Here is a 24,450-nt window from a genome sequence, read left to right as displayed (position 1 = left end):
TAATTTAATATCAGCTGATCAGTTATATTGATTATTCATGTAAATGTTGTTAAAGATGATTTGTCCTTTCTATTCGCTTGTATGCTTTATATCGGCCATAATATCTTTAATAAACGGCCATAATATCTTTAATAAACCGGTTCAAGCAATTAATGCTTTTTCACTCAGAAATATTATTTAGGAAAGAAGCATCCTGTAATATAATGTCCGACGTAAAGGATATAGCCATGGAATCTTTTTCCACCTCCGCTTGTGATTCCTCAAGGTCCCACTTATGGACTAAACAGGATTACCTTCTAGCCTCGCTGGCAGTGCTGATAAATATTGGTGATGGTGTTGAGGCTTTTCTCCCTGGAGTCATTACTCAGACAGTATCATGTGAACTTGGTCTATCGGACTTTCAAGAGGGAATCCTAGCTGTGATTATGTTTCTGTTTTGGGCAATCGCAACTATGATTTCAGTCCCGATTTCAAAAAAATTAGGAGAAAGATTTACAATGCTCTTGTCACTCTATCTGTCCATTGGCTTTGCTATCTTATGTGCAGTGGTTCCCAACTATTACACCCTCCTCCTCTCTAGAGCTCTGATCGGTATCTGCGTTGGATTGAACTTTTGTGCAATCGGGATATCCCTCGCCAAGCTCGTTTCTTCTAAAGAAGTTCATACTCAAAGCTGTTTTCTTTCAACACTTGGTTTCGCAGTTGGAGGAACTTGGGTGTCGTTACTAGGATGGATGATTCTAGACATCGTGAACTGGAGAGTCTTCGTTCTGCTGACTTCTATCCCACTTTTTGTTCCTCCAATCATCATTCTTCACTTGTTTCTCAATGAAAAGCCCGATGAAGTAGAAGAAGGAGATAACGAGTCTGTGGTAGAGATTTATACTGTTCCAACCGAATCTGACGGACTCGTCGACAAAATGCCACAAAATATACCGAATTCTAATTATACCATAAGAGTCTTCAAAGCAAGTCTATTTATTTTTTCCAGCATGTGCTCTGGGTTCGGATGCATTATTCTTGTTCCGTGGTTGATGAGAAGCTATAAGAAAGATCTTGTTCACGATACCGAAAATGGAAACTGCGAGGAAGTGGTGCAAGGTGACGATTTCCTGATTCTAGCGGCAGTAACTGGTGCAACCAACCTCGTAGGGCGACCACTAGGGTATTTTCTATGGAGTCGTGTAAAGTTCTTGACCCTGCAATCTACAATCACAGCCATGATGGCTCTGAGTTACGGTTTTGTACTGGCAAAACCTGGTATCGTAGCTTCAGTGATCCTTCTCGGATTGGCAAAATTATGTTACTCCATGCAGTCTACAGAAAATAGAATACTTTTATATGATTACGACTACTACGGAAATTCTGGATTTGAGTTGGGAAGTGCTGTGACTTTAGCCTCAGGAGTGATTGGAGCCGTGGTGGGCACATCTCTAGCTGCATTCCTCGATCCTTTTGCTGCAATATTGATCACCTTAGTGATAGTGTGCGTCGAGCTCGTCGTCATCTGCGTATTAAGGAGATAAAGGAACGATTTTAATAATTATTATGGGACATATTCAAATATTGTTTATATAACTAGTAGTCGTAGCTTCTTTATTATAATAACAATAATTGTACCTTATTATGGTAACAATTTGGTGGTACCTTTTAAATGTTTTCAAATAGTAATTATCTATACTATATTTTAAACTTGACGAAATCTCCCCAGCAACCGGGAAAATTGACCAAAAAAATGACCCTTATTTGTAGTCAATTTCAGCTCGTAAATGGTGTTAGAACCAAAAATTCAAATTGTCGAAGCATTCTGACCAAACTGTAAAAAAAAAGGATCAAAATTGTCAAAAAAAATCTTTCAAAAAATCTTTCAAAAAATCTTTCAAAAAATCTTTCAAAAAATCTTTTAAGTGAATTTTGAGAAAGAGAAAATAGTAAATCGGGGCGCGGTAAATCGGGGTTTTACTGTACATTGTTTTATACAGTCGACTGGGACATATTTCATATTGTAGACCCTTCCTAAGTTCTGAATGAAACAGTTTTTTGTTTTTATCAGTTTTTAGACTTAGGTCACCAAATTAGACTTAGATGTTATTATATCGTTATTTATCAAGGTCAATTGTAATTGGGTGAATTGTAGTAACCATAATAACGTCTGAAGATTGATGGAGAGTCCGGTTCACAGACATATGGATTATTTGACGCCCTGAGCCGAGCAAGAAATTCCTTCGTGAGTCTACAGCAACCGTGGTTATCCCAGCAACTGTAGATTTCATTTTCTAGTAACCGTATTTATTATAACTGTGGTGACATGAGCATTGTTATTGTGCCGTATGTTATGTAGTGATGCACATTTCGTGTTTAGTTTTGTTATCAATTATTAAACACTTGGCTGAATTTTGTATAAACTATAATTATAAATAATAAACTTTACGTGTCCTCAGCTATATTAATTTAGTTTTTATAATCATATTTAAATTCGAACTTGATTTCTCTTGGAGAATTTCTCTTTAGACTCTTAACTTGCGAACAAATTTTAGGCTAGAAACTTTAGAGTTAAGAGTCTAAAGAGAAATTCTCCAAGAGAAATCAAGTTCAAATGCGACTCATAAATATAGCCCCCTTGAACTATATATTTAAATTCTTTTCCGCTTATTGTTTTCAACCTGTATCACCAGGCAGCTGAAATTGATATCTGAAGTAAGGTAAACATTTTATTTGGCGAAGGCTCAACGAAGACCGGAAGATCCGGCGAAAACCCGGCGATTTCGACAAATACGCTTATAATAGGGATAATACGTGATAAGGTAAACGTTTTGCCTACTGATAGTGCCGCGCACTTTTGCTCTGAGCCGTGCACTATTGCTCTGAGCCACGAACCATTGCTCTGAGCCACGAACTATTGCCCTGAGCCTCAAACTATTGCTCTGAGCCGCGAACTGTTGCTCTGAGCCACGAACCATTGCTCTGAGCCACGAACTATTGCCCTGAGCCTCGAACTATTGCTCTGGGCCGCGAACTGTTGCTCTGAGCCACGAACCATTGCTCTGAGCCACGAACTATTGCCCTGAGCCTCGAACTATTGCTCTGAGTCGCGAACTGTTGCAGGTTGCTCTGAGCCACGAACTATTGCTCTGAGCCACGAACTATTGCTCTCAGCCACGAACTATTGCTCTCAGCCACGAACTATTGCTCTGAACCACCAACTTACGAACTATTGCTCTGAGCCACGAACTGTTGCTCTGAGCCACGAACTGTTGCTCTGAGCCACGAACTATTGCTCTGAGCCACGAACTATTGATCTGAGCCACGAACTATTGCTCTGAGCCACGAACTATTGCTCTGAGCCACGAACTATTGCTCTGAGCCACGAATTACTGCTCTGAGCCGCGAACTATTGCTCTGAGCCGTGCATTATTGCTCTGAGCCGTGCATAATTGCTCTGAGCCGCGAACTATTGCTCTGAGCCGTGCATTATTGCTCTGAGCCGTGCATTATTGCTCTGAGCCGCGAACTATTGCTCTGAGCCAGGAAGACTCTTATTTACCTACCTTCTGCTTTCTGGTAGTCATCACACGTCCCACAAGGACACTGGGTAAACACATCTCCTTCACAACACGTGCTATCTTTTTCTAGCTCACTCCCATCGCACCCAGCTCCACTCCCATCATTCTTTTCCTTGTTCGTCTGGCAGCAATAACCTCCGTTAAAGTAAGCATAAGGATGGGTTATTGTGCATCGATTCGGTTGCCTATGTATTTGCTGGTTGTTGACACAGTTCCCTCCTGTACACTGGATAAAAATATTTCCTTCACAACACGTGCTTTTTTTTTTCCTAGCTCACTCCCATCGCACCCTGCTCCACTTACACCATTATTTTCCTTGTTTGTCTTACAGCAATAGCCTCCGTAATAGTATGCGTACGGATAACACCTGGGACATTCGTTGGTGATGGCTTCCCTCTTCGCAAAATGGTTTCGCTCTTGAACAGCCCAGATGGAGACTGCTTTTGGTGTCATCTCTTCAGGTATCTCGACAGCACTCTCTTGAGAAATATGTAGTTGAAACAGGAGGACGAGTATCATCTTCATGGTCAGCTTCATTTTAGGAACATCCAACTGAGGCCCTTTTGACGTAGTCATATCTATAGAATGGTGTTAGTCAGATTCATTTTTATCTTGTCAATTTTAGGCAAAGCTATTTCATGTGGAAAACTCTTGCTTGGCTTATCCACACAGTTAACAAGGTGTCCAATGGGGATATAAGAACAACAAATAAACATCCTATGCAGGTCCGGTGACCACTTATATCAGAACATAAAAATATCTTCTGCACTGGTAATAAGCGCCAAAAGATGGCACTTAATGTTTTTCTCTCCTATCGCGATTTTAATAAATTTGGTACAAACAAAAATTTCGCCGCGGTTACACCACGCACGATCAAATTTCCCTACAATGTAATTGTTTTACTTATAGTTATATTGCATCCCAGATCGTTTTATTAATTATTAGGCGTGCAAAACTTAAAAACACTTCATATTTTGCGCAGTCGCGGTTTTGTTTCGTATAAACAATGCACACATCATGCTATTGTCACGTCCTATAATTATTGTATCGTATGCCAACCTTATTGACTGTTATATAATATTCTGTCTCATCTTAGTTATTGATTGTATCTTTAAACATAAACTAATACATTTTGATGCTTACTCGACACATCTACAGGCTACAGCACCATCGACTATCGAGCCTTTGATTTGATATAAGATACTTTATGATTGATTTTGGACACGAAGGGAAACACACAAATTTGGCTTGGAAACTTCGTTTATTACATCGCTAGAGCCTACAAAAAAGAAATAAATTAGTCAGATAAAATCAATCATAATACTCAGTCAAAGAGATTCAAAAATTTATAAAAAGGTCATGATTAGAGAATATCATGAAAGTCGATCAGAAATTGGAATACGATAAAATTGTTTCACTGATAGCGTGGTAGATAAAATTTATAAAGAAAAATGACGCAAAATTGGCACAAAATTGTTAAAATTAATTAATTACAGATATTGGTAAAAACCACAAAAAAACTACCTTTTAATTTCCATCCTATTTAAACCCCAAACATTAGTTCTAAACTTTGCACAAAATCTAGCCTCTTCCCTATCTAATAGGGAAGGTTTAGTCTTTTTCACAATCCCGAATTTGAAACAGTCAAAACTGAAAGTGTCCTTGTGTACATCGTAACAATGCATTGATAAGGCTGAGTGCTCGTAGAGGGCACGGTCGTCAATGTTGAACTTGTTCCGGTGCCCATTGAGCCTAATGTGGAATGGAGTCAACGTCTGCCCAAAGTAAGTGTCCTCAGATCCCTCAATAGCCCTACACTGCTGGCATTGTGCAACGTAAATAATGTGCTTATCTTTGCACGTGAGGGATTCGTCTAGATTAAGCTCCATGCCGTTGACCATGATCTTAGAGTCAAGATCGAACAATACCGGGCAAGTCTTGCATCCAGGGGCTGAGCACTTCTGTGATGTTTTTTGGGGACATTCAGCCTTATTTCCAAGTTGTCGATTCTTCACTACCCTGTTTCCGATTGAAGGATGTTTTCGTGTGGCAAATATCACACGTATATCTCCACATATCCTCCTGATGTCCGGTCCAAGTTCGTGAATCAACTTCTTCAGCTGAATGTTGTCCGAAGAGTGTTGTACTGAAAAGACTAAGTTATCAGCGTTCTCACTCTCCTTAGACCTGTTGGCTCCGTGGGTGTTCTCCAGTACTCTGACAACTGCTCTCGGCTCGATCTCCTCTAACTTAACGCTGTTATGTCCGCTTTTAGATAAATCTGCTTTCAGCTCCATTAAGTCTTCTACACAGGTTGAGTCTTGCGAGTTCCTTTCTATGATTCGTATCATCTGGGAAAACGCCACAGATTCGAATACATGGTGAGGATGAAAGCTATCCGTTCGCAAGTAATTCCTAGCATCTGTCTCCTTTCTGTAGAGTCTATATTGGATCTGGTTGTAAGTATCCAAGGTTAGAGTGATGTCAAGGAAATTAACAGTTTTACCGATTTGTTGGTCAGCAAATCTGATTCCAAATGGTTCTGCCAGTTTGTTCAGTTGCTCCACGAATAGATTGAACTGTCGGACTGTTCCTAACCACACCCCAAGTACATCATCAATAAATCTCCTCCAGAGGTCTACCAAACTCCAGTTTTTCATCTTTCCTTTGATCTGTTTAAACAATAGCCAATGCATCGTCACATCTGCCACTTGTCTTGAGATACAATTTCCCGTCGGGATACCCTCCTTGTTAATGTATCCCTCTCCCTGATAAGTGACAAAGGACTCCCGGAAAATCAGGTCAGTGAACTCATGCAAAGCCGCTTTTAGCTCTTGTGAGAAGTTGGTATCACTATTGAGGGCATCCTCAAGAGCAGTAAGCGCTAGTTCAGGCCTGATGCTAGGATATAATGCTGCCACGTCTAGAGTAAAGAGCTGCAAGTTTCTAGAAGCGCCCTTTAGCGTCTCCTTGTTGTAGCTGTTGATCTGAGAAATAATGTCTGGGGTATCCAAGATGAACTCCTCCTCACAGTATTTTCTGCTGATCTGAGTGACGTACGGGCTCACAAACTTCTCTAAACGATAAAGGGGCCCTCCTTTAGTTGCGTGAACTAATCTGACAGGTGGTATAGTCTTTGCCTCGATTTGTTCTTGAGATAGTTTGTGAACCTTGTATAAAGGGTACGCATATGGTATTTCAGGGCGGATTTCAGGTGCGTGGACCATGTTCCCCTTGTCATTTATACCTGTGATTCGCTTCTTTACCTCCTCAGAGATGATGTTCAGATGATGATGTTTGAGGACTGCTTCCTTCACTTTCAATTGAGTCTGCTCCATTTTCACTCCTACACTTATCTCCAATTTTGTAAATTTTGTCTCCTTCTCCAGTTCAGATTTAACTGTATCCATCACGGTCCTATAGTCCAAAAGCAGCGTAGCTCCACCTTTGTCCGCACTCGTGACGAATATACTTTGATCCTCTATTGATTTCAAGACCCAGCCCTTTCCTCTCTGTTCGGCATCAGTAAGGTTTGAATGTGGGTCGTCAGGATTTGGGTTTGTGACGAATCCCGTCAATCTTGTTTTGATTTCATCGAACAGGGGATGACTGTAGTCTTGCGGATGCCTTCTAGACCGTAGTCGCAAATCCTTGTGGATATCTTCAGTATCACCGGCTGTATCTGTTTGGGTTTGGTGGAAGTATGCTTTCCATTCCATCTTTCGCAGGAACTCTTTAACGTCAAAGAGTAAATCTTCTTTTGCTACTGGTCTACTCTCAACAAAGTTGAGACCTTTTGCTAAATACATGTACGCGATGTCCGGTACTTCTTGTGAAGAAAGGTTTATAACCAATTTACCCTTGATGTTCCGTTCCACATGGTTTTTCATCCACTCAACCTTTTTGGCGGCTTTTGATGCACGATATTTCTTTCTTTTCGCTCCTCTTTGGTCAGCATTCCGCAATCTTATTTGCCCATTGAATGTAAATGCAAAGTAACATCTCTTTTCAACTATGTATTTGCTGTTTACCATTCAGTGTCGAACTATTAAATAATCAGACGCAAGTTTATTATATCAGCTGATATCATAATTGTATTTGTTTTGAATTTTATCACTTGGTAATTCATTAAGCTTGTTTCATAAAAATAACACTCGAATTGATGATTGATCCGCTCAGAGGACTAGTACGCTAAATTGATGAATTAGTTATGAGAGTAAATTGTAACCAGATGGAAACCTATGTAACAGTCGTCAAACACCAAAAACTGGTTGCTATGCCTGTAATTAATTAACACATAACTGGCGTCGCGTTTGCAAAATAGACTCCTTTTATACACATAATTATAGGGGAGTGGTCTATATTGCGAAGGAGCAGACGTTTGTCATCACCGTAGGTCCGTCGGGCCACCTCTTATATGATATACCCAAATCCGATTACTTATTCCCTACGATCTTTTTGCCTTCGGCAAGAGTAGGGGAAAAAATTGTCTAAAAATGTAAATAACATAATTTCACCGTGAAATTTGCTGTTTTCCACTTTTAAACCTGTAACTTCTATAGTATCAATTGTTTTTAAAATGATTTTATTGGGTCGTTATTGGGTCGTCACTTCGACAAAAATTGAATATCATATGTTATTCAACTTAATAACTACCTAATTATATTCTTATTTTTTACTTTTTTGTGGACAGTCAGGTGGTTCACCGTTGTTTAGACCAGAGTTTAAGTTCCTTATTCGAAATAGCATGGTTTTTGTTAAAATCGTTGTGAACGTGGATCTTTAAGTATAATTCGACAAATTCGTGCAATAAGCTGAAAAATGGAAAACTCTATAACAGCAAATGAATTGATTGCAGTTCCGAATATCACTTAATTGACTAATCAATCATTCCATTTCAGAACAAGAAAGGTGGACAAGGTAAGACAGTTTTACTTTGCATAAACCAGTTAAACGAACTTTATTATAATTTAATCAGAATCAATTTTTCCTAATTACGTTAAGTAATCCTGCTCATCACACCCTAAATAAATAATTTTACGCCATCTAACTTGTGAGTAGGGTCAATCAAGCTGAGTTTTCTACGAAATTTGAATAACAAGTCGTTTGAAGAAGAAGAAGAAGAAGAAGAAGATCAGTGTAAACAGCAAGGTGCAATGTACGGGCTAAAGCACATTCATTAACTTCAATGTCAAGCCCAAGTTGCTAATAAGCTATCAACTTAGCACAAAAGTTTAGATTCAAAGCTTTTTAAATCACTGAAGATTAATCTTCAAGATTGGATAGTAGTTGGATAAGGTTATACTTATAGCTGTCGAAAATTATGAATTAATTACCACGACTGACACGGGTTTGAAAGACACGAAGGCTTAGACTTGTTACTTAGTTCATTCGGATATAAACCCCACGTAACTCATTTCATTCGGATCTAAAGCTCACTTAACCACACCACCCAAAGGTCGAAGACCAAGAGTCTACAATTATAAAATGTTGTATAAATCATGGTAAATTCTACAATCGTACGAGGCAGACAATACCGCTGTGTTCCACACAAAGAGATTTTTGTTAAAGAGAATTTTGTTATGACTTTTTTGTATCGAATTTTTGGATAAAGTTGATTGATTAAAAATAAATTAATGTACACAAATTTTGCCTCAGATATATGTTTTTTACGTTTTGAATTTTTAACACTTGTTTTTAGATCATGAATACGATGTAGTTACATTGAAACGTCGAGTAAACTCCTTTCCCTAATAAGAGCATTTTCACTTGTCGCAACAACCGGGATAAAGATAATTTTACACGGAATACACACAAAGAGATGTCTCAATGTAAATCCAAAGTGACTCTCCCAAAAGGGTGAACAGAGGGTGAACGATCACGCTGTTGTAATTAGTTCATTTAAAGTTGAGGAGTGGTGTTTATTCTTACAAGAAGAAGGTCATTACATATTACCTGTAATATATTAATATATGTATATGGACACGTTCATTGAAGTTTGAGGATATTGGTACATATTAGTGACCCTATTAAATGCAGACGTGGGCGCCGCCGCCGGTACGCCGCCGCCGCCGATAAATTCGACACGCCGCCGCCGCCGATAAATTTCGATCGGCGCGCCGAATGTCAAATTTTTGCCTAAACAGTTAAAAAAATGAATTAATCACGTACATCGAATTACGCAACGGATAATTTAATTTGGCCAGCCTCCAAGTCTTGACATTCGGGTGTTACAAAAGAATTTGAAACTACATTTCGTAACATCAGTTGTGCCGTTATCGTAGCCAACTATCTGCTTGTTGCTGAACAGAGTATAAATAGTTGCTCTTTCAAATCGTCATTCAATTTTGAAATGAACCTTAGCACACAAAGTGTACATTAGCTTATAAGATGTCAGTCAGTGGTACAATGACTATGTTGCCAAAAAATTGGTTCCAGCCGCCGATACGCCGCCGCCGCCGAGTGAAATACGGCCTCACGCCGCCGCTGCAGCATTTTCGGCGGCGCCCACCTCTGATTAAATGGCATGATGAGGTAAAATTTGTCACACTATGAAACCATAGAAACCCTCAATGGCTAGGATAATCGTCTCATCCTCTAGGCAAACTTTATCACATAACGATATCTTTATCAGATGATAAGATGTCGTTAAAATTTGGCCGGCAGTGAGTTGTAAACTTTGTCACACTATAAAAACGTGACAGAGTTTACATGGCCCCTTGCTGCCGTGTTTGACCTAATTTTCGAATTTCCAGTTCATAGGATAGTTGCATAGGACTATTAACTACATATTTAGCGACTTTTTTCGTTATATGGTAGCACCATGTAAACTCCGTCACACATTTAAGGAATTTATATATGAGGGATGTTTATGACATCCTGACAAGAAATGCCGAATAATCTAGCATTATTTTGTGAGCTGAATGTGTTGGAAATTGTTAACATATCTCATTGTTATAAGCAAATAAAAATACAGAAGGCAGAAATAGGTAAACTTTGTCACATATATTTGTATGATATCTCAACATGTGTGAAATTGAGCAAATATTAGTATACCAACTTAAAGTTAAACACCCTATATTACGTACTATGGATCAATAAACAATATTTCAACCACACACCGGTCATATAAATTATTACAAGGCAGTAATATGTTAACATTGGCAAAATTCTAACACCTGAACATGGTAAAAAATGTAAATTTCGTCACAAAAAAATATCACAACTTTATTTGCTCTTTGTTGGAGAAATAACTAGTTTATCGACATATGTATGGCGATAAAGAAACATTATATCCTAATCAAGGTATGATTCTTCAAAATAGGGGCAAGAAATGTAAATTTCGTCACATCAGTCATTGCATATTAGTTAGATAGATTTTCTTTCACATCAACAGTCCTTATTATAGTTGGAATGGATTTATACAGGAAATATAGAAACCCATGCCAGGAAAAGTGAATTTCGTCACATTTCGGTAACTTAGTAAAATTAAACTCAGAATTGTTAAACTTGAGTTCCGATTTGCTGAACAAAATCCTACCAATAATTGCGAAATAATGTTTTATGTCTAATATTGATGGTATCGGCCTTCAATCTTTCCCTAGTAAAATTTGGAAATCCTTACTGACACTGTTTCTTTCTGTAATCATTAAAAAAGGTGAGAAAACGGCAAAATTCCCGAACATCTATATACAGGTTTTTTGCAATGCAAATTTTTGAACATTTACGAACTACGCGACGATTACATCACAACAAAAAATAATTCCTTATCAAATTTGCTTACTGTGATAAATGCTATAGACATCAAAAAGGCAAGCAATGACAAACAAAACAACACCGCCTGCTACTGCTAGCCGTGTAGGCTAAAGAGATAGGTCGGCAAGCTAGACCCTGGCCACTTCCTTGAGACTCGAGCTGGACCCTGGCTAATGTTTAAATGGTATTGAGCAGCACCCATTTATGAGCCTCGTGTAACCTCGAGACTAATGTCAGATCTCTCATGTGAATTATAAATGGCGGAGGTAGCCTCCCTACTTAGGTATTGAGGTAGAGCCCCGGTAGAGCACGTGCCCCACATACAAACAAGCAAGCTAGTGGTGTCTCAACGAGAAAATAGTCCGAATTTCGAACGATTTATAATTTAACAGCTATATTTTATTTGGTATATTCGGAAAATTGGAAAAAGTTGTGTATTCTAGAAAGAAAACAAAATGTGTTACTTATGAAAAGTTACGTAACAGTCAGACTAAAAAGTGTTACAAAATCCCTCCCAGAAGAGTGTTCAGTCAATGATAAGGGCTCGGATTCTGACATATATGAGTGTATCGACGTTGACAGTAAGAAAAGTGTGATTTGTGGTGGTTAATTTTCAAGTCGCGTGATTTTTCGGTGACGTCACGTGATTTTTACGATGGTTTTATGTGATTGTATGATGCGTGATGTAATTCTGATGACGTCACGTGATTTTTTTGGTGCTGTGTTTGTTTGCGGTGCTGTGATTTAAATATATACTTTTAATCTTTTCTGTTTCCAATAATCATTAGATAATTTGCACGACAGTTATGCGTTGGATCGAAATTGATTCGTTTTAATCAGTTTTCGGATTTGACATCAAGACAACAAACAATTCGGTTTTCATCATGTATGAGATAAAATGTCAAAACATTTATTTTGCTCTTTACACAATTTTACTTGTAACAGGACGTCTAGAGATTTAAGTAAACTCGATATCTTTTTACTGTTTGGTTGTTTGATTGGTACTCCTTTTCCCTTGCCTACGTGTTGCCCAGTCAGTATCAGATTCTAACTCTTTAGCACTATATTCTTTGTTGGACTCATACATCGCTACTTGTTACACCACTAAATTCATCATCACCACTACCTGGTACATCAGAGTTAGAACCACCTTGCTGAGATTCTTCAGAAAACTATTGTATCAGCATCTGAAACATACAGAATCAGGACCCTCCATTTTGACATCAGTCACATCTGAGTTAGCTTTTGACAGCGGCAGTAGAATTGCAGAACTTTCATCTGACTCTCGGTTCTCTCGATGATACCTACTAATGTGTGAGGACAGACTATATTTATTGGCAAAAGACTTGTCACAGAATGAGCAGGTTACAGAATTCATAGCTGCAGTACAAACGTTTTATAATGCTATGCAACAACCATTATATAGCAATATCGCATAAAATCGCAAATAATCGCAAAATAATCGCATATAATCGCATATAATAGCATATAATAGCATATAATGGCATAAAATTGCAAATAATCGCATATAATTGCAAAATAATTCCGCAAAATAGCATATAATAGCATATAATCGCATTTAATCACATATATAATCACGTATATTATCTCTTAAAATCACATTTTATTATTTATACTCGCAAATAATTGGCATATAATTGCAAATAATCGCATATAGTAGCAGGGTGAATATGATCCAACGTATGCATTCAACCTATTAAAGATCTTTTCAAAGATTTATTTTCATGCTGATTGCCAAGCATCATCCTGGAGATGGAACTGTAACTCTTGAGTCTACCAAAGACTGCACCCAACATGTAGGAATACTTCCTAGTGGGGACTTTAAAGGACCACACCAGACAGGACAAGGAGATCATGGTAAATTCTACGTCAACTAGTCAGACGGAGATCATCTTCGAGATCTATCACTTTCTGGATTATCATTCATAACCAGTAGTCGGCGCACCATTGATTTCTGCTTTCAAATGATAACTGCTAATACTCTTGTCGATTTTATTGCTCAGAAACCAGCATTTGACCGGGACCGGGACCGGGAATAGCTCAAAATTGTCAATCCCGGTACCGGGATTCCCGGTACCGGGAATCCCGGTCGATTACTGGTGCATGCAACTGGCCAGGTTTAGGTATCAGGTGATTTTTCCTGCAATTTGGTAGTTGTGAAACATCACCTTGGATTTCTGTTGTCACAAAACGTACCTTTTTAGACCTTTTCTCAAAGCATATAATAGCATATAATAGCATATAATCGCATATAATAGCATATAATAGCATATAATAGCATATAATAGCATATAATAGCATATAATAGCATATAATAGCATATAATCGCATATAATCGCATGTAATATCATTCGATCACATATATAATCCATTGGGTGGGCGAAAATTGTCCCCCCGACAATTGACCCCCGATAATTGACCCCCCGACAATGTAACTCAATACAACATCACCTCATACCATACTCCTCACGGTTCTCTTGATCTAGGAAGAATGCACCTTTGTTGTGGTGTGCCGCACTCCACATGGACAAATCTCACGATACTCTTGATCTAGGAAGGAGGTACTTTTGTTGTGATGTGCCACACTCCACATGAACAAATCCGCTAAATACTGAATAAATGCCGAATACTGAATGAATACTGAATGAATACTAAATGAATACTGAATGGATACTGAATGAATACTGAATGAATACTGAATGAATACTGAATGAATACTGAATGAATACTGAATGAATACTGAATGAATACTGAATGATTACTGAATGAATACTGAATGAATACTGAATGAATACTGAAAATAATCGCAAATAATAGCATATAATATCATATAATAGCATATAATAGCATATAATAGCATATAATTGCATATAATAGCATATAATAATAACATACAATCGCATTCGGTAGACTCAAGAATTACAGTTCAATCGCCAGCATATAATTGCATGTAATAGCACATAATATCATATAATCGCATATAATAGCATTATATAATATCATATAATCGCATATGATAGCTTATAATAGCATATAATAGCATATATAATCGCATTCGGTAGACTCAAGAGTTATAGTTCCATCTCCAACATATATTCATATAATCGCATATAATAGCATATAATATTTTATAATCGCATTTAAATGAATACCAATGGTCGTTACGTTTAAATAGATAAAATTAAATGTTTTAAAAGAGCGATCCATCTGGAGAAGTAGGCTAGGCGGGATTTGAACCCGCATTGTCCTGCATAGGAAAGTTGCCGTTAACTCACTAACCTGAGGCTCCAGATGGACCGCTGTTAAAATGAAAATATGAACATGTTTAACAAGATCGTTACGAATATCACGTGACGGATGATATTATAACGTACTTGCTTCTTATTGGTCAATTAACTTGTCACGTAACCTTGACATTTCATTTACGAGCTTCAAGTCAGTTTAAAATAATACATTATAGTTATAAATGGCTATGTGGCACAGTTCGTTAGTCTGCCTGCTTGTGAAATGTCTCGCATTCACAGGGTCCCGGGTTCGATTCCCGTCTGTGCCACTAGCTATGGGGAGAGCATCTGAATTTTCCAAGAATCTATTCATGTGGAGTGTGGCACACCACAACAAAGGTGCATTCTTCCTAGATCAAGAGAACCGTGAGGAGTATGGTATGAGGTGATGTTGTATTGAGTTACATTGTCGGGGGGTCAATTATCGGGGGTCAATTGTCGGGGGGACAATTTTCGCCCACCCAATGGATTATATATGTGATCGAATGATATTACATGCGATTATATGCGATTATATGCTATTATATGCTATTATATGCTATTATATGCTATTATATGCTATTATATGCTATTATATGCTATTATATGCTATTATATGCGATTATATGCTATTATATGCTATTATATGCTTTGAGAAAAGGTCTAAAAAGGTACGTTTTGTGACAACAGAAATCCAAGGTGATGTTTCACAACTACCAAATTGCAGGAAAAATCACCTGATACCTAAACCTGGCCAGTTGCATGCACCAGTAATCGACCGGGATTCCCGGTACCGGGAATCCCGGTACCGGGATTGACAATTTTGAGCTATTCCCGGTCCCGGTCCCGGTCAAATGCTGGTTTCTCATAAAATTAAAAAGGTGAGGAAAACGGCAAAATTCCCGAACATCTATATACAGGTTTTTTGCAATGCAAATTTTTGAACATTTACGAACTACGCGACGATTACATCACAACAAAAAATAATTCCTTATCAAATTTGCTTACTGTGATAAATGCTATAGACATCAAAAAGGCAAGCAATGACAAACAAAACAACACCGCCTGCTACTGCTAGCCGTGTAGGCTAAAGAGATAGGTCGGCAAGCTAGACCCTGGCCACTTCCTTGAGACTCGAGCTGGACCCTGGCTAATGTTTAAATGGTATTGAGCAGCACCCATTTATGAGCCTCGTGTAACCTCGAGACTAATGTCAGATCTCTCATGTGAATTATAAATGGCGGAGGTAGCCTCCCTACTTAGGTATTGAGGTAGAGCCCCGGTAGAGCACGTGCCCCACATACAAACAAGCAAGCTAGTGGTGTCTCAACGAGAAAATAGTCCGAATTTCGAACGATTTATAATTTAACAGCTATATTTTATTTGGTATATTCGGAAAATTGGAAAAAGTTGTGTATTCTAGAAAGAAAACAAAATGTGTTACTTATGAAAAGTTACGTAACAGTCAGACTAAAAAGTGTTACAAAATCCCTCCCAGAAGAGTGTTCAGTCAATGATAAGGGCTCGGATTCTGACATATATGAGTGTATCGACGTTGACAGTAAGAAAAGTGTGATTTGTGGTGGTTAATTTTCAAGTCGCGTGATTTTTCGGTGACGTCACGTGATTTTTACGATGGTTTTATGTGATTGTATGATGCGTGATGTAATTCTGATGACGTCACGTGATTTTTTTGGTGCTGTGTTTGTTTGCGGTGCTGTGATTTAAATATATACTTTTAATCTTTTCTGTTTCCAATAATCATTAGATAATTTGCACGACAGTTATGCGTTGGATCGAAATTGATTCGTTTTAATCAGTTTTCGGATTTGACATCAATATTTACTATTTAGTGGTTTTATTACTTCAAATTAAAGGCGAAGTTGTCCAATAAGGCATGTGCAGATACTATCATGCTGAATGACTGAGTCACACCATACCTGAATGACTGAGTCACACCATACCACTCACGTTTCATATTACCACGTGTTATTTTAAAGTGTTATAAAATCACATGCTATGACGTCATGTGTTGACTGCAGGTAGCTCGCCGGAGCTCGAGACTCCGACATTTGACAGCAGACTGAATAAAAACGACACGCTCGGCAAAGAGTGGTGGACATTGGCTCCAGGAACTAAACCTGACTTTAAAAACTGGACTGACGGTACAAACATTATATGACTGATTACTAAGCACTATAGTAACTGCCAGGTTATTACTAATAAGGTTACTCGCTGGTGAGCCTCAGTCTTAGCTTAACAAGAACTTTACTCCTGACCGCTGACCGCAATGATAATTATAACCTAAATCCCTGATAATTTCCAGGGATGGTGTGAATTGTGTGTTCAAGGCTGCACAATAGCTAAAGCATTCAATTGAAGCCACATTTTTTGTTCACCTCATGTTAGCTTACATCGCACTAATGAACACTAGCCCCGTTTTGTTATAAATTAAATACAGGGTGTACCCCATAAAGTGTGACTTATTTGGAAAAATAATAAATAATTTAATGAAAGAGCAATTGCCGAAACTTTTCATCACAATGTATGAAATTTGTGCACACCAAGTTTCAAGTCTATATCATTACTTGATTTCTCACAAATTGCTGTTCTGTTATGGTGGTACTTCAGGAACTTAAGCTTACTGTAATTAAGGGGTCTCATAAAAATGTGAATAATAACAATGAAGTTTGACTTTGTCAATTATAGAAGTGGAAAAAAGTCAAATTTAATATGCGGTACACCCTGTACTTCAATGTTCAAATTATAAACATAACGCTAACCCCAAATTCCTTACAGCTCCAGACTCTGGTATAAGTGACGGAAGAGACCAGACCCTTAGCGCAGAATGGTGGACTTTGCAGAAAGGTGCTCAGGCTCCAAACCTCGCGGACTTCGCCAGTGGTTAGTTTCGCTCGGAACTTATCAAACGATCGTTTTTGATAATAATATTTTCGTTTTCGACGTTGACAATAACAAATATGTTGGCTCCTTTTAGACCTTGTGGCATCTTTTCAACCGCATAAATTCTAATAGCTTTATAAATTATTATTAAAACCTACTTGGTTAGATGACGATGATGTAGAAGATGTGTACGATAATATAGAAGAAATCAACAAAGAGAGCATTCCATCTGACGAGTCAGAAGAGTAAGTAAAGTCAACTAACACTTACTTAAATTACATTATCTTTCTCATTATCAGTTGTGTTTTAAACGGAACAGTTGGTAATATCAAGATAGTTACCGGCAGTTTATTGAGCTGGATCTGTTAGAGTATTGTTTTATAATGAGGTATTATATCAGTCAATATGTGGAAATGGACACGTACCTAAACATAGCAGACTATAAGGCACTGACAGACAAACAGTCAGACAAACAAACAGACAATCATACAGACAAACATACAGACAATCAGACAGACTTACCGACAATCACAGATAACGACAGTGAATCTGAGGTCACCATCACCCGCTCCGTTACCCCTAACACATTCGGAACAATGTTGGACTCAGACTTTACAATACAAGCTTCCATATTTGAGGATGGGAGTGAGGTGGTAGAGCGGGCCACTCCCCCACTCCTACCTGAGAGGAAGGGGCGCGCTCCACTCAGAACAAAGAGTACTTCACCAACTGTTCCTCCTAAACCAGATCTCAGTGTCATCCTGCCTCCTAAACCCCCTCCCAAACCTACCAGGTTACAGTGTAGTGGTTAACACCCCTGCTTTCCTACCAAACGTTTAAGTGTCAGAATCTGTACCTGATCGTATATCTAACAATACCCAATTTATAAACCGTTAGATCTTGGTCGTGTTAATACATATTACTGACTTAGCGACTGATCTTGACAATAACATACTGACCGTAATGTGTAAATGAATAACAAATAAAACCTTCCTCTTCACAGGGAGGAAGAGATAAAAGCTCCCATGATAATCAGACAGTCAGATCAGCACCAGAGGAGACCACCCCTAGCTCCTCCCAAACCTCCTGGTTAGTAGGACAGAAAAATTACATATTCTACTATATTTAAAGTTTAAGGGTGATACTACCCCCTGAGTTTATGGAGTTACAATTATATAAGGTTTCAAAGCAACAGGTTATTTTTTACCATGGTAACCATGGTAACCGTGGTTGCAGATAGAGCAAAGTACACGAAGTCTCAGTCTCACGACAAGTTGGAACTCCCAAAACTCTGCTCTCACAAAACATCATTAACACGTGTTCGCAGTACTCCTACCAGTCCTTGTAATGAGTATGACGGTGCGTTGTCGTGGCACACACAATGCTGGTCATTGTATTCGTCATTTATGGTGGTCATTGTGATTTGTGGTCACTACTCACTAACTGTGGTTATTGTGGTTACTACTCACTAACTGTGGTTATTGTGGTCACTACTCACTAAGTGTGGTTATTGTGGTCACTACTCACTAACTGTGGTTATTGTGGTCACTACTCACTAAGTGTGGTCATTGTGGTCACTACTCACTAACTGTGGTTATTGTGGTCACTACTCACTAAGTGTGGTCATTGTGGTCACTAACTGTGGTTATTGTGGTCACTACTCACTAACTGTGGTTACACCTGTCAGTGGTCGCTGTGTTAGGGTAGATCTGCTGAAATTGATGTTTTATGTCTAAAGATTCACAAGTTTCTACTTTTCTAGCACACTTAATTCCATTGTTAGTCATTGGAGCATTGGGCTGGATGTTATTAAGATTCTCGGCTTATTTTAGTGTACTCAGGTATGTACAGTACTCCAGCGCTTTAACTGTGATTCAATTTTATAGCTCAATGTGGGTACTCTGTACATATAATAATATATGGATATCGATTATCGGATGATAAAAGCATTATTGAGGACCTTCGTCAATTGAAACGGCTTTCAGTCTTATATTACTAAATTGGATTGTATCCCTTCGTGTAGCTGACCTTCAATTATCCTTCCAGAGATAGTGCGACCAGACTTTCCTCCTGAAGAAGTGAACTTACTAGTGCAGAATCCTATAGTTGAAGGTAAACTTTGAAATCAAATACTTTCTCTTACTCCTGGAGATAATAGTGCTATCACGTTATCACTACAACACCCAGTAACCATGACAACCCCCAGTTACCATGACAACCCCCAGTAACCATGACAACCCCCATGCCAGTAACCATGACAACCCCCATGCCAGTAACCATGACAACCCCCATGCCAGTAACCATGACAACCCCCAGTAACCATGACAACACCCAGTAACCATGACAACCCCCAGTAACCATGACAACACCCAGTAACCTTGACAACCCCCAGTAACCATGACAACCCCCAGTAACCATGACAACCCCCAGTAACCATGACAACCCCCAGTAACCATGACAACCCCCAGTAACCATGACAACCTCCAGTAACCATGACAACCTCCAGTAACTATGACAACACCCAGTAACCATGACAACACCCAGTAACCATGACAACCCCAATAACCATGACAACCCCAGTAACCATGACAACCCCAGTAACCACGACAACCCCAGTAACCATGACAACCCCAGTAACCATAACAACCCCAGTAACCATGACCACACTCAGGTTCGTTGTACGTGTGTGTGGCACTGTACGAGTATAAAGACCTGGAACACAGCAGTGAAGCGTGGTGCGCGCCCGGGTTTAGAGTAGATGTTGTAGAGGAGACGAATGAGGACTGGCACAAGGTACCAATCATTTAAAGTTGATTATCTAACTAATAATCCCAGAATGTGTGTTTTCTGTCTGTCTGTCTGTCTGTCTGTCTGTCTGTCTGTCTGTCTGTCTGTCTGTCTGTCTGTCTGTTTGTAATTTCTGAGCGGCTTAATCAAGAAAACGGTAAGAGTTGCGGGACTGATTTTTTCGGTAAAGTGCCGACAAAACTCTGACGAAGTTAAATGATAAAGGTTTTTTAAATCGGTCGTTGGTAAGTGGTTTAATTGATGGTTTTGTACCACAAATGTTACATAAAATGCCTTGAGCAGAACGGTAAGAGTTACGGGGCTCGCATATGTAGCTGCATAATTAGTGTAATTGAGTTACCCGGGTAAGATTCGCTGTCTATACTATAATCTCATTAGGGGAGGGGCACTGTTTGGACTGCAGAGAAAGAGTTCATACTTTCATACGACAATGTTATGCGTGTTCACAAATATGATAGGCGGGTGTGGTGTTAAGGGTTAATTTCTATTGATTATTGTTTAAGATACTATTACTATTGTTTAAGATACCATTGGATACGTGAGGGCACTCCGAATAGAATTGCTCACCTAATGCGGGTTTTGACTCAACGGGTAAATGCTCCTACCCTTTTAAACTGCGGCAGTGAAATCCCGGCCGAAGGCCGGGTTACACTAGTATTATATTACCATTCCGTAGATATTACCATAGTTGAGATTCTCTGTATCTGAAATCTCATTCTTTTTCTGCAGAGCGAGATTTTGATTTATATACTAGTGTCTTGTTCTGAAAATGTTCTGAAATGTTTAAACATTAAATATATTTGTTCCTATCAGGGGGTGTGCAACGGGCAGACGGGATATTTCCCCAGCAACTATTTAGAGAAGATTCCAGAGAGAGGGGCTGTGTTGCGCTGTTTGTATGACTACCAGGCCCAACGTCCTGATGAGCTCACCATATCTGCTGGACAGGTACTTTCTCTTTCTCTTTCTCTTTAATATCTCCATATCTGCTGGACAGGTACTGCGTCTTTCTCTTTCTCTTTAATATCACCATATCTGCTGGACAGGTACTTTCTCTTTCTCTTTATCTTTAATATCTTCATATCTGCTGGACAGGTACTGCGTCTTTCTCCTTCTCTTTAATATCACCATATCTGCTGGACAGGTACTTTCTCTTTCTCTTTCTCTTTAATATCTCCATATCTGCTGGACAGGTACTGCGTCCTTCTCTTTCTCTTTAATATCACCATATCTGCTGGATAGGTACTGTCTCTTTCTCTTTATCTTTAATATCTCAATATCTGCTGGATAGGTACTGTCTCTTTCTCTTTCTCTTTATCTTTAATATCTTCATATCTGCTGGACAGGTATTTTCTCTTTCTTTTTATCTTTAATATCTCAATATCTGCTGGACAGGTACTGCGTCTTTCTCTTTCTCTTTAATATCACCATATCTGCTGGACAGGTACTTTCTCTTTCTCTTTATCTTTATCTTTAATATCTTCATATCTGCTGGACAGGTACTTTCTCTTTCTTTTTATCTTTAATATCTCAATATCTGCTGGACAGGTACTGCGTCTTTCTCTTTCTCTTTAATATCACCATATCTGCTGGACAGGTACTTTCTATTTCTCTTTCTCTTTAATATCACCATATCTGCTGGACAGGTACTTTCTATTTCTATTTCTCTTTAATATCACCATATCTGCTGGACAGGTACTTTCTATTTCTCTTTCTCTTTAATATCACCATATCTGCTGGGCAGGTACTTTCTATTTCTCTTTCTCTTTAATATCACCATATCTGCTGGACAGCCGACAGGTACTTTCTATTTCTCTTTAATGTTAATTTTTTACTATTAGATTAAAATACAATTTTATTCTCGCACTTGTAATTTTAGTTCTGACTTACATTTCTCATATATTTCTCATATTCAGGTGATATTTCGTCTAGAAGATCAGAACAACGGATGGATCTACGGGAGGATCCGAACTAACAGAGGCCTCTTCCCTGCTTCCTACGTGGAGGAGTTAGTAGACTTCAAGTAGATTACTGATAGAGATAATATAAGGTTTATCAGATACAGGGATCAGCCGACTGCTTTTAATTAGCTGTTTAGCTGCGCGAGGGACCTTATAGAGAGTTTATTTTGTTTTATTTCACTTTCAGATGCATATATCACATGACATAACAGGGGAAGATTCATTATTTGCTTTAAACTTTTGATAATATTAATTAATTCAACAATATTTTATAGCGACAAATCACCTAGGGTGTATTCTGCATGATATTTTTATATGTATATCTTTTTATGACAACACTAGGGCTATGGAAGTGCATGAATTTCTTATCATTTACCTGGAAATTTGACCAAATCAATGACGAAATGATATTATCAGAGTTATTAAAATACGAATTGCATGACCTCCATCATCATATGACTGTTAATATGTAATTATGAATTTAGCTTTGGACTTCTTCAATTAGGGATACACAGATGACATGGTATAGAATTGGAATGGCACTTATTAAGAGAGATTGTAGGATTGATATGGAGAAACATTTAGGCTCGAATCAGAAACTTTTGAAAATTAATCAGCTTTTGGTTTGAAATTGCGTGATTTTGCATATATTTTGGATATATTATGATGTATGGAATTCCTATGAACGTGGCGGTGTTTTCCTTGATTCCTTGATTGTTAACTACTACAATGCTAATTGAAATTGTATGATATGTTTTCTGATTTTGTTTGACAATACATGTTTTGTACGATAATATAACTTCTAATTTCAAATAAAGTTAATTTCAGTTATCAGGAGCCTTTTTATTACGTTTGAGAAAAATTGCAAATCTCTTGAATACCCTGATGGGTTGGGAGAAATATTGAAACCTTGGTTTTTTAGACTGAACTTTATCAACAGGTTTTAATAAGTTAATGAGTGGTTTCACAATTCACATAACCATGTAATGAGCCTTCGGCGCGGCGGGCGCGCGCTACTTAACAAGCGCTCTGGTTAGAGCAAAAGAGTGGTCCTACAGTTAAGAGATTTTTAGCACTTGATAAAAGACGGAAGTAGAAACTAGAAATAGCAAGTAGAAATAATTAAGAGAGAATAATTGCAGTCAGGATTTTGGAAGGTACTTTCGGTATTTCGGGTATTTTCTGTATTTTATAAGATTGAAACTATAAAGACCAACCACAAGTTTTATTATGGGATGAAATTATTCTAATCAATATGAATTGTATACAATATGAATTGTATACAATATGAATTGTATACAAACTTCAAAAAGTTTATACTGTTTAATACTTTAATATATTAAAGTATTAAACATTATAAACTTTTTATTAGACATTTATAAGATATTAAGGTAATCCTAATAACCGAAAATAATAAACAATAATTAACCGCGTAACCATGCTAATAACACAGTTTCATTAAATCATGAACACTTCAAGTATTACAAGAAAACGACTAAATATCATAATCAATAACTATGATAGAGATAATAGTTAATAATAAACTTATACTCATTGAGTAGATTAAGATACGTAGCGTATTAGTACTATAAAAGTATAAAACAGTATATGAACAAATTGGACATGAAAATGTAGCACAGTTTCTTAAATAGATTTGATACTTTAAAGATACTTATATTCATAAATTTTGGTTAGTTTTGGTACATTAAAATGGCTTGAAATTTTATTTGCAGATACATTAAATAAATGAAACATATTCAGACATATTCTCTATAATCATAACCCTCCTGTATTGACGATATATTATTCATTATGGAATAAAGAATAATGATACAAAATTGTAAAATCTACTACCACAGACCAAACAATCGGTATAACATCCCTACCTGTTTAATACATAAGTAGCAGTTTTAATAGTTCTAGAAAACATAGTACTATTAACAGCTGACTGTTTATTGCATTTCTACTTGTATCACGTTGCGACCCCCACGGTCGTTTCACTATGGTTTATCGTCCTGACGATACAGGGGGAGCCGCGCACTTCGTGCGCGGCGGGTCATACAACGTATGACAAATTTCTACAGGATGGGCCACAAATTACAGACCTTCTCTAGACTGCTTTAGTTTGGTCATTTCAAGTTCAATCTTCACAAACTTGGTCTTATCTTGATGCTT

General features: G+C 38.0%; 1 protein-coding gene across 3 annotated transcripts in view; it reads left to right on the top strand.

Moving 5' to 3' along the window:
• LOC134819617 (uncharacterized) overlaps positions 1-23,106 on the top strand; it is a 59,187-nt gene extending 36,081 nt beyond the window's left edge. The window contains exons 16-24 of one of the 3 annotated variants that reach the window (XM_063829638.1): positions 8,465-8,483; positions 11,837-11,899; positions 17,402-17,506; positions 17,673-17,751; positions 18,510-18,595; positions 19,553-19,618; positions 20,178-20,299; positions 21,128-21,262; positions 22,231-23,106. In XM_063829638.1, the coding sequence (XP_063685708.1) occupies positions 8,465-8,483; positions 11,837-11,899; positions 17,402-17,506; positions 17,673-17,751; positions 18,510-18,595; positions 19,553-19,618; positions 20,178-20,299; positions 21,128-21,262; positions 22,231-22,341 (786 nt within the window). In that variant the 3' untranslated portion in view covers positions 22,342-23,106. Of the gene's footprint in view, positions 1-8,464; positions 8,484-8,624; positions 8,715-11,836; positions 11,900-17,401; positions 17,507-17,672; positions 17,752-18,509; positions 18,596-19,552; positions 19,619-20,177; positions 20,300-21,127; positions 21,263-22,230 lie in introns of all 3 variants that reach the window. The other 2 variants (XM_063829637.1, XM_063829639.1) reach the window with 2 other exon arrangements.
• Positions 23,107-24,450: the final 1,344 nt, after the last annotated feature.

This window comes from Bolinopsis microptera, chromosome 8 (assembly GCF_026151205.1).
Source record: "Bolinopsis microptera isolate Bmic1 chromosome 8, MBARI_Bmic_1.0, whole genome shotgun sequence".
NCBI lineage: Eukaryota > Metazoa > Ctenophora > Tentaculata > Lobata > Bolinopsidae > Bolinopsis > Bolinopsis microptera.
This window is presented reverse-complemented; position numbering and strand designations above follow the sequence as displayed.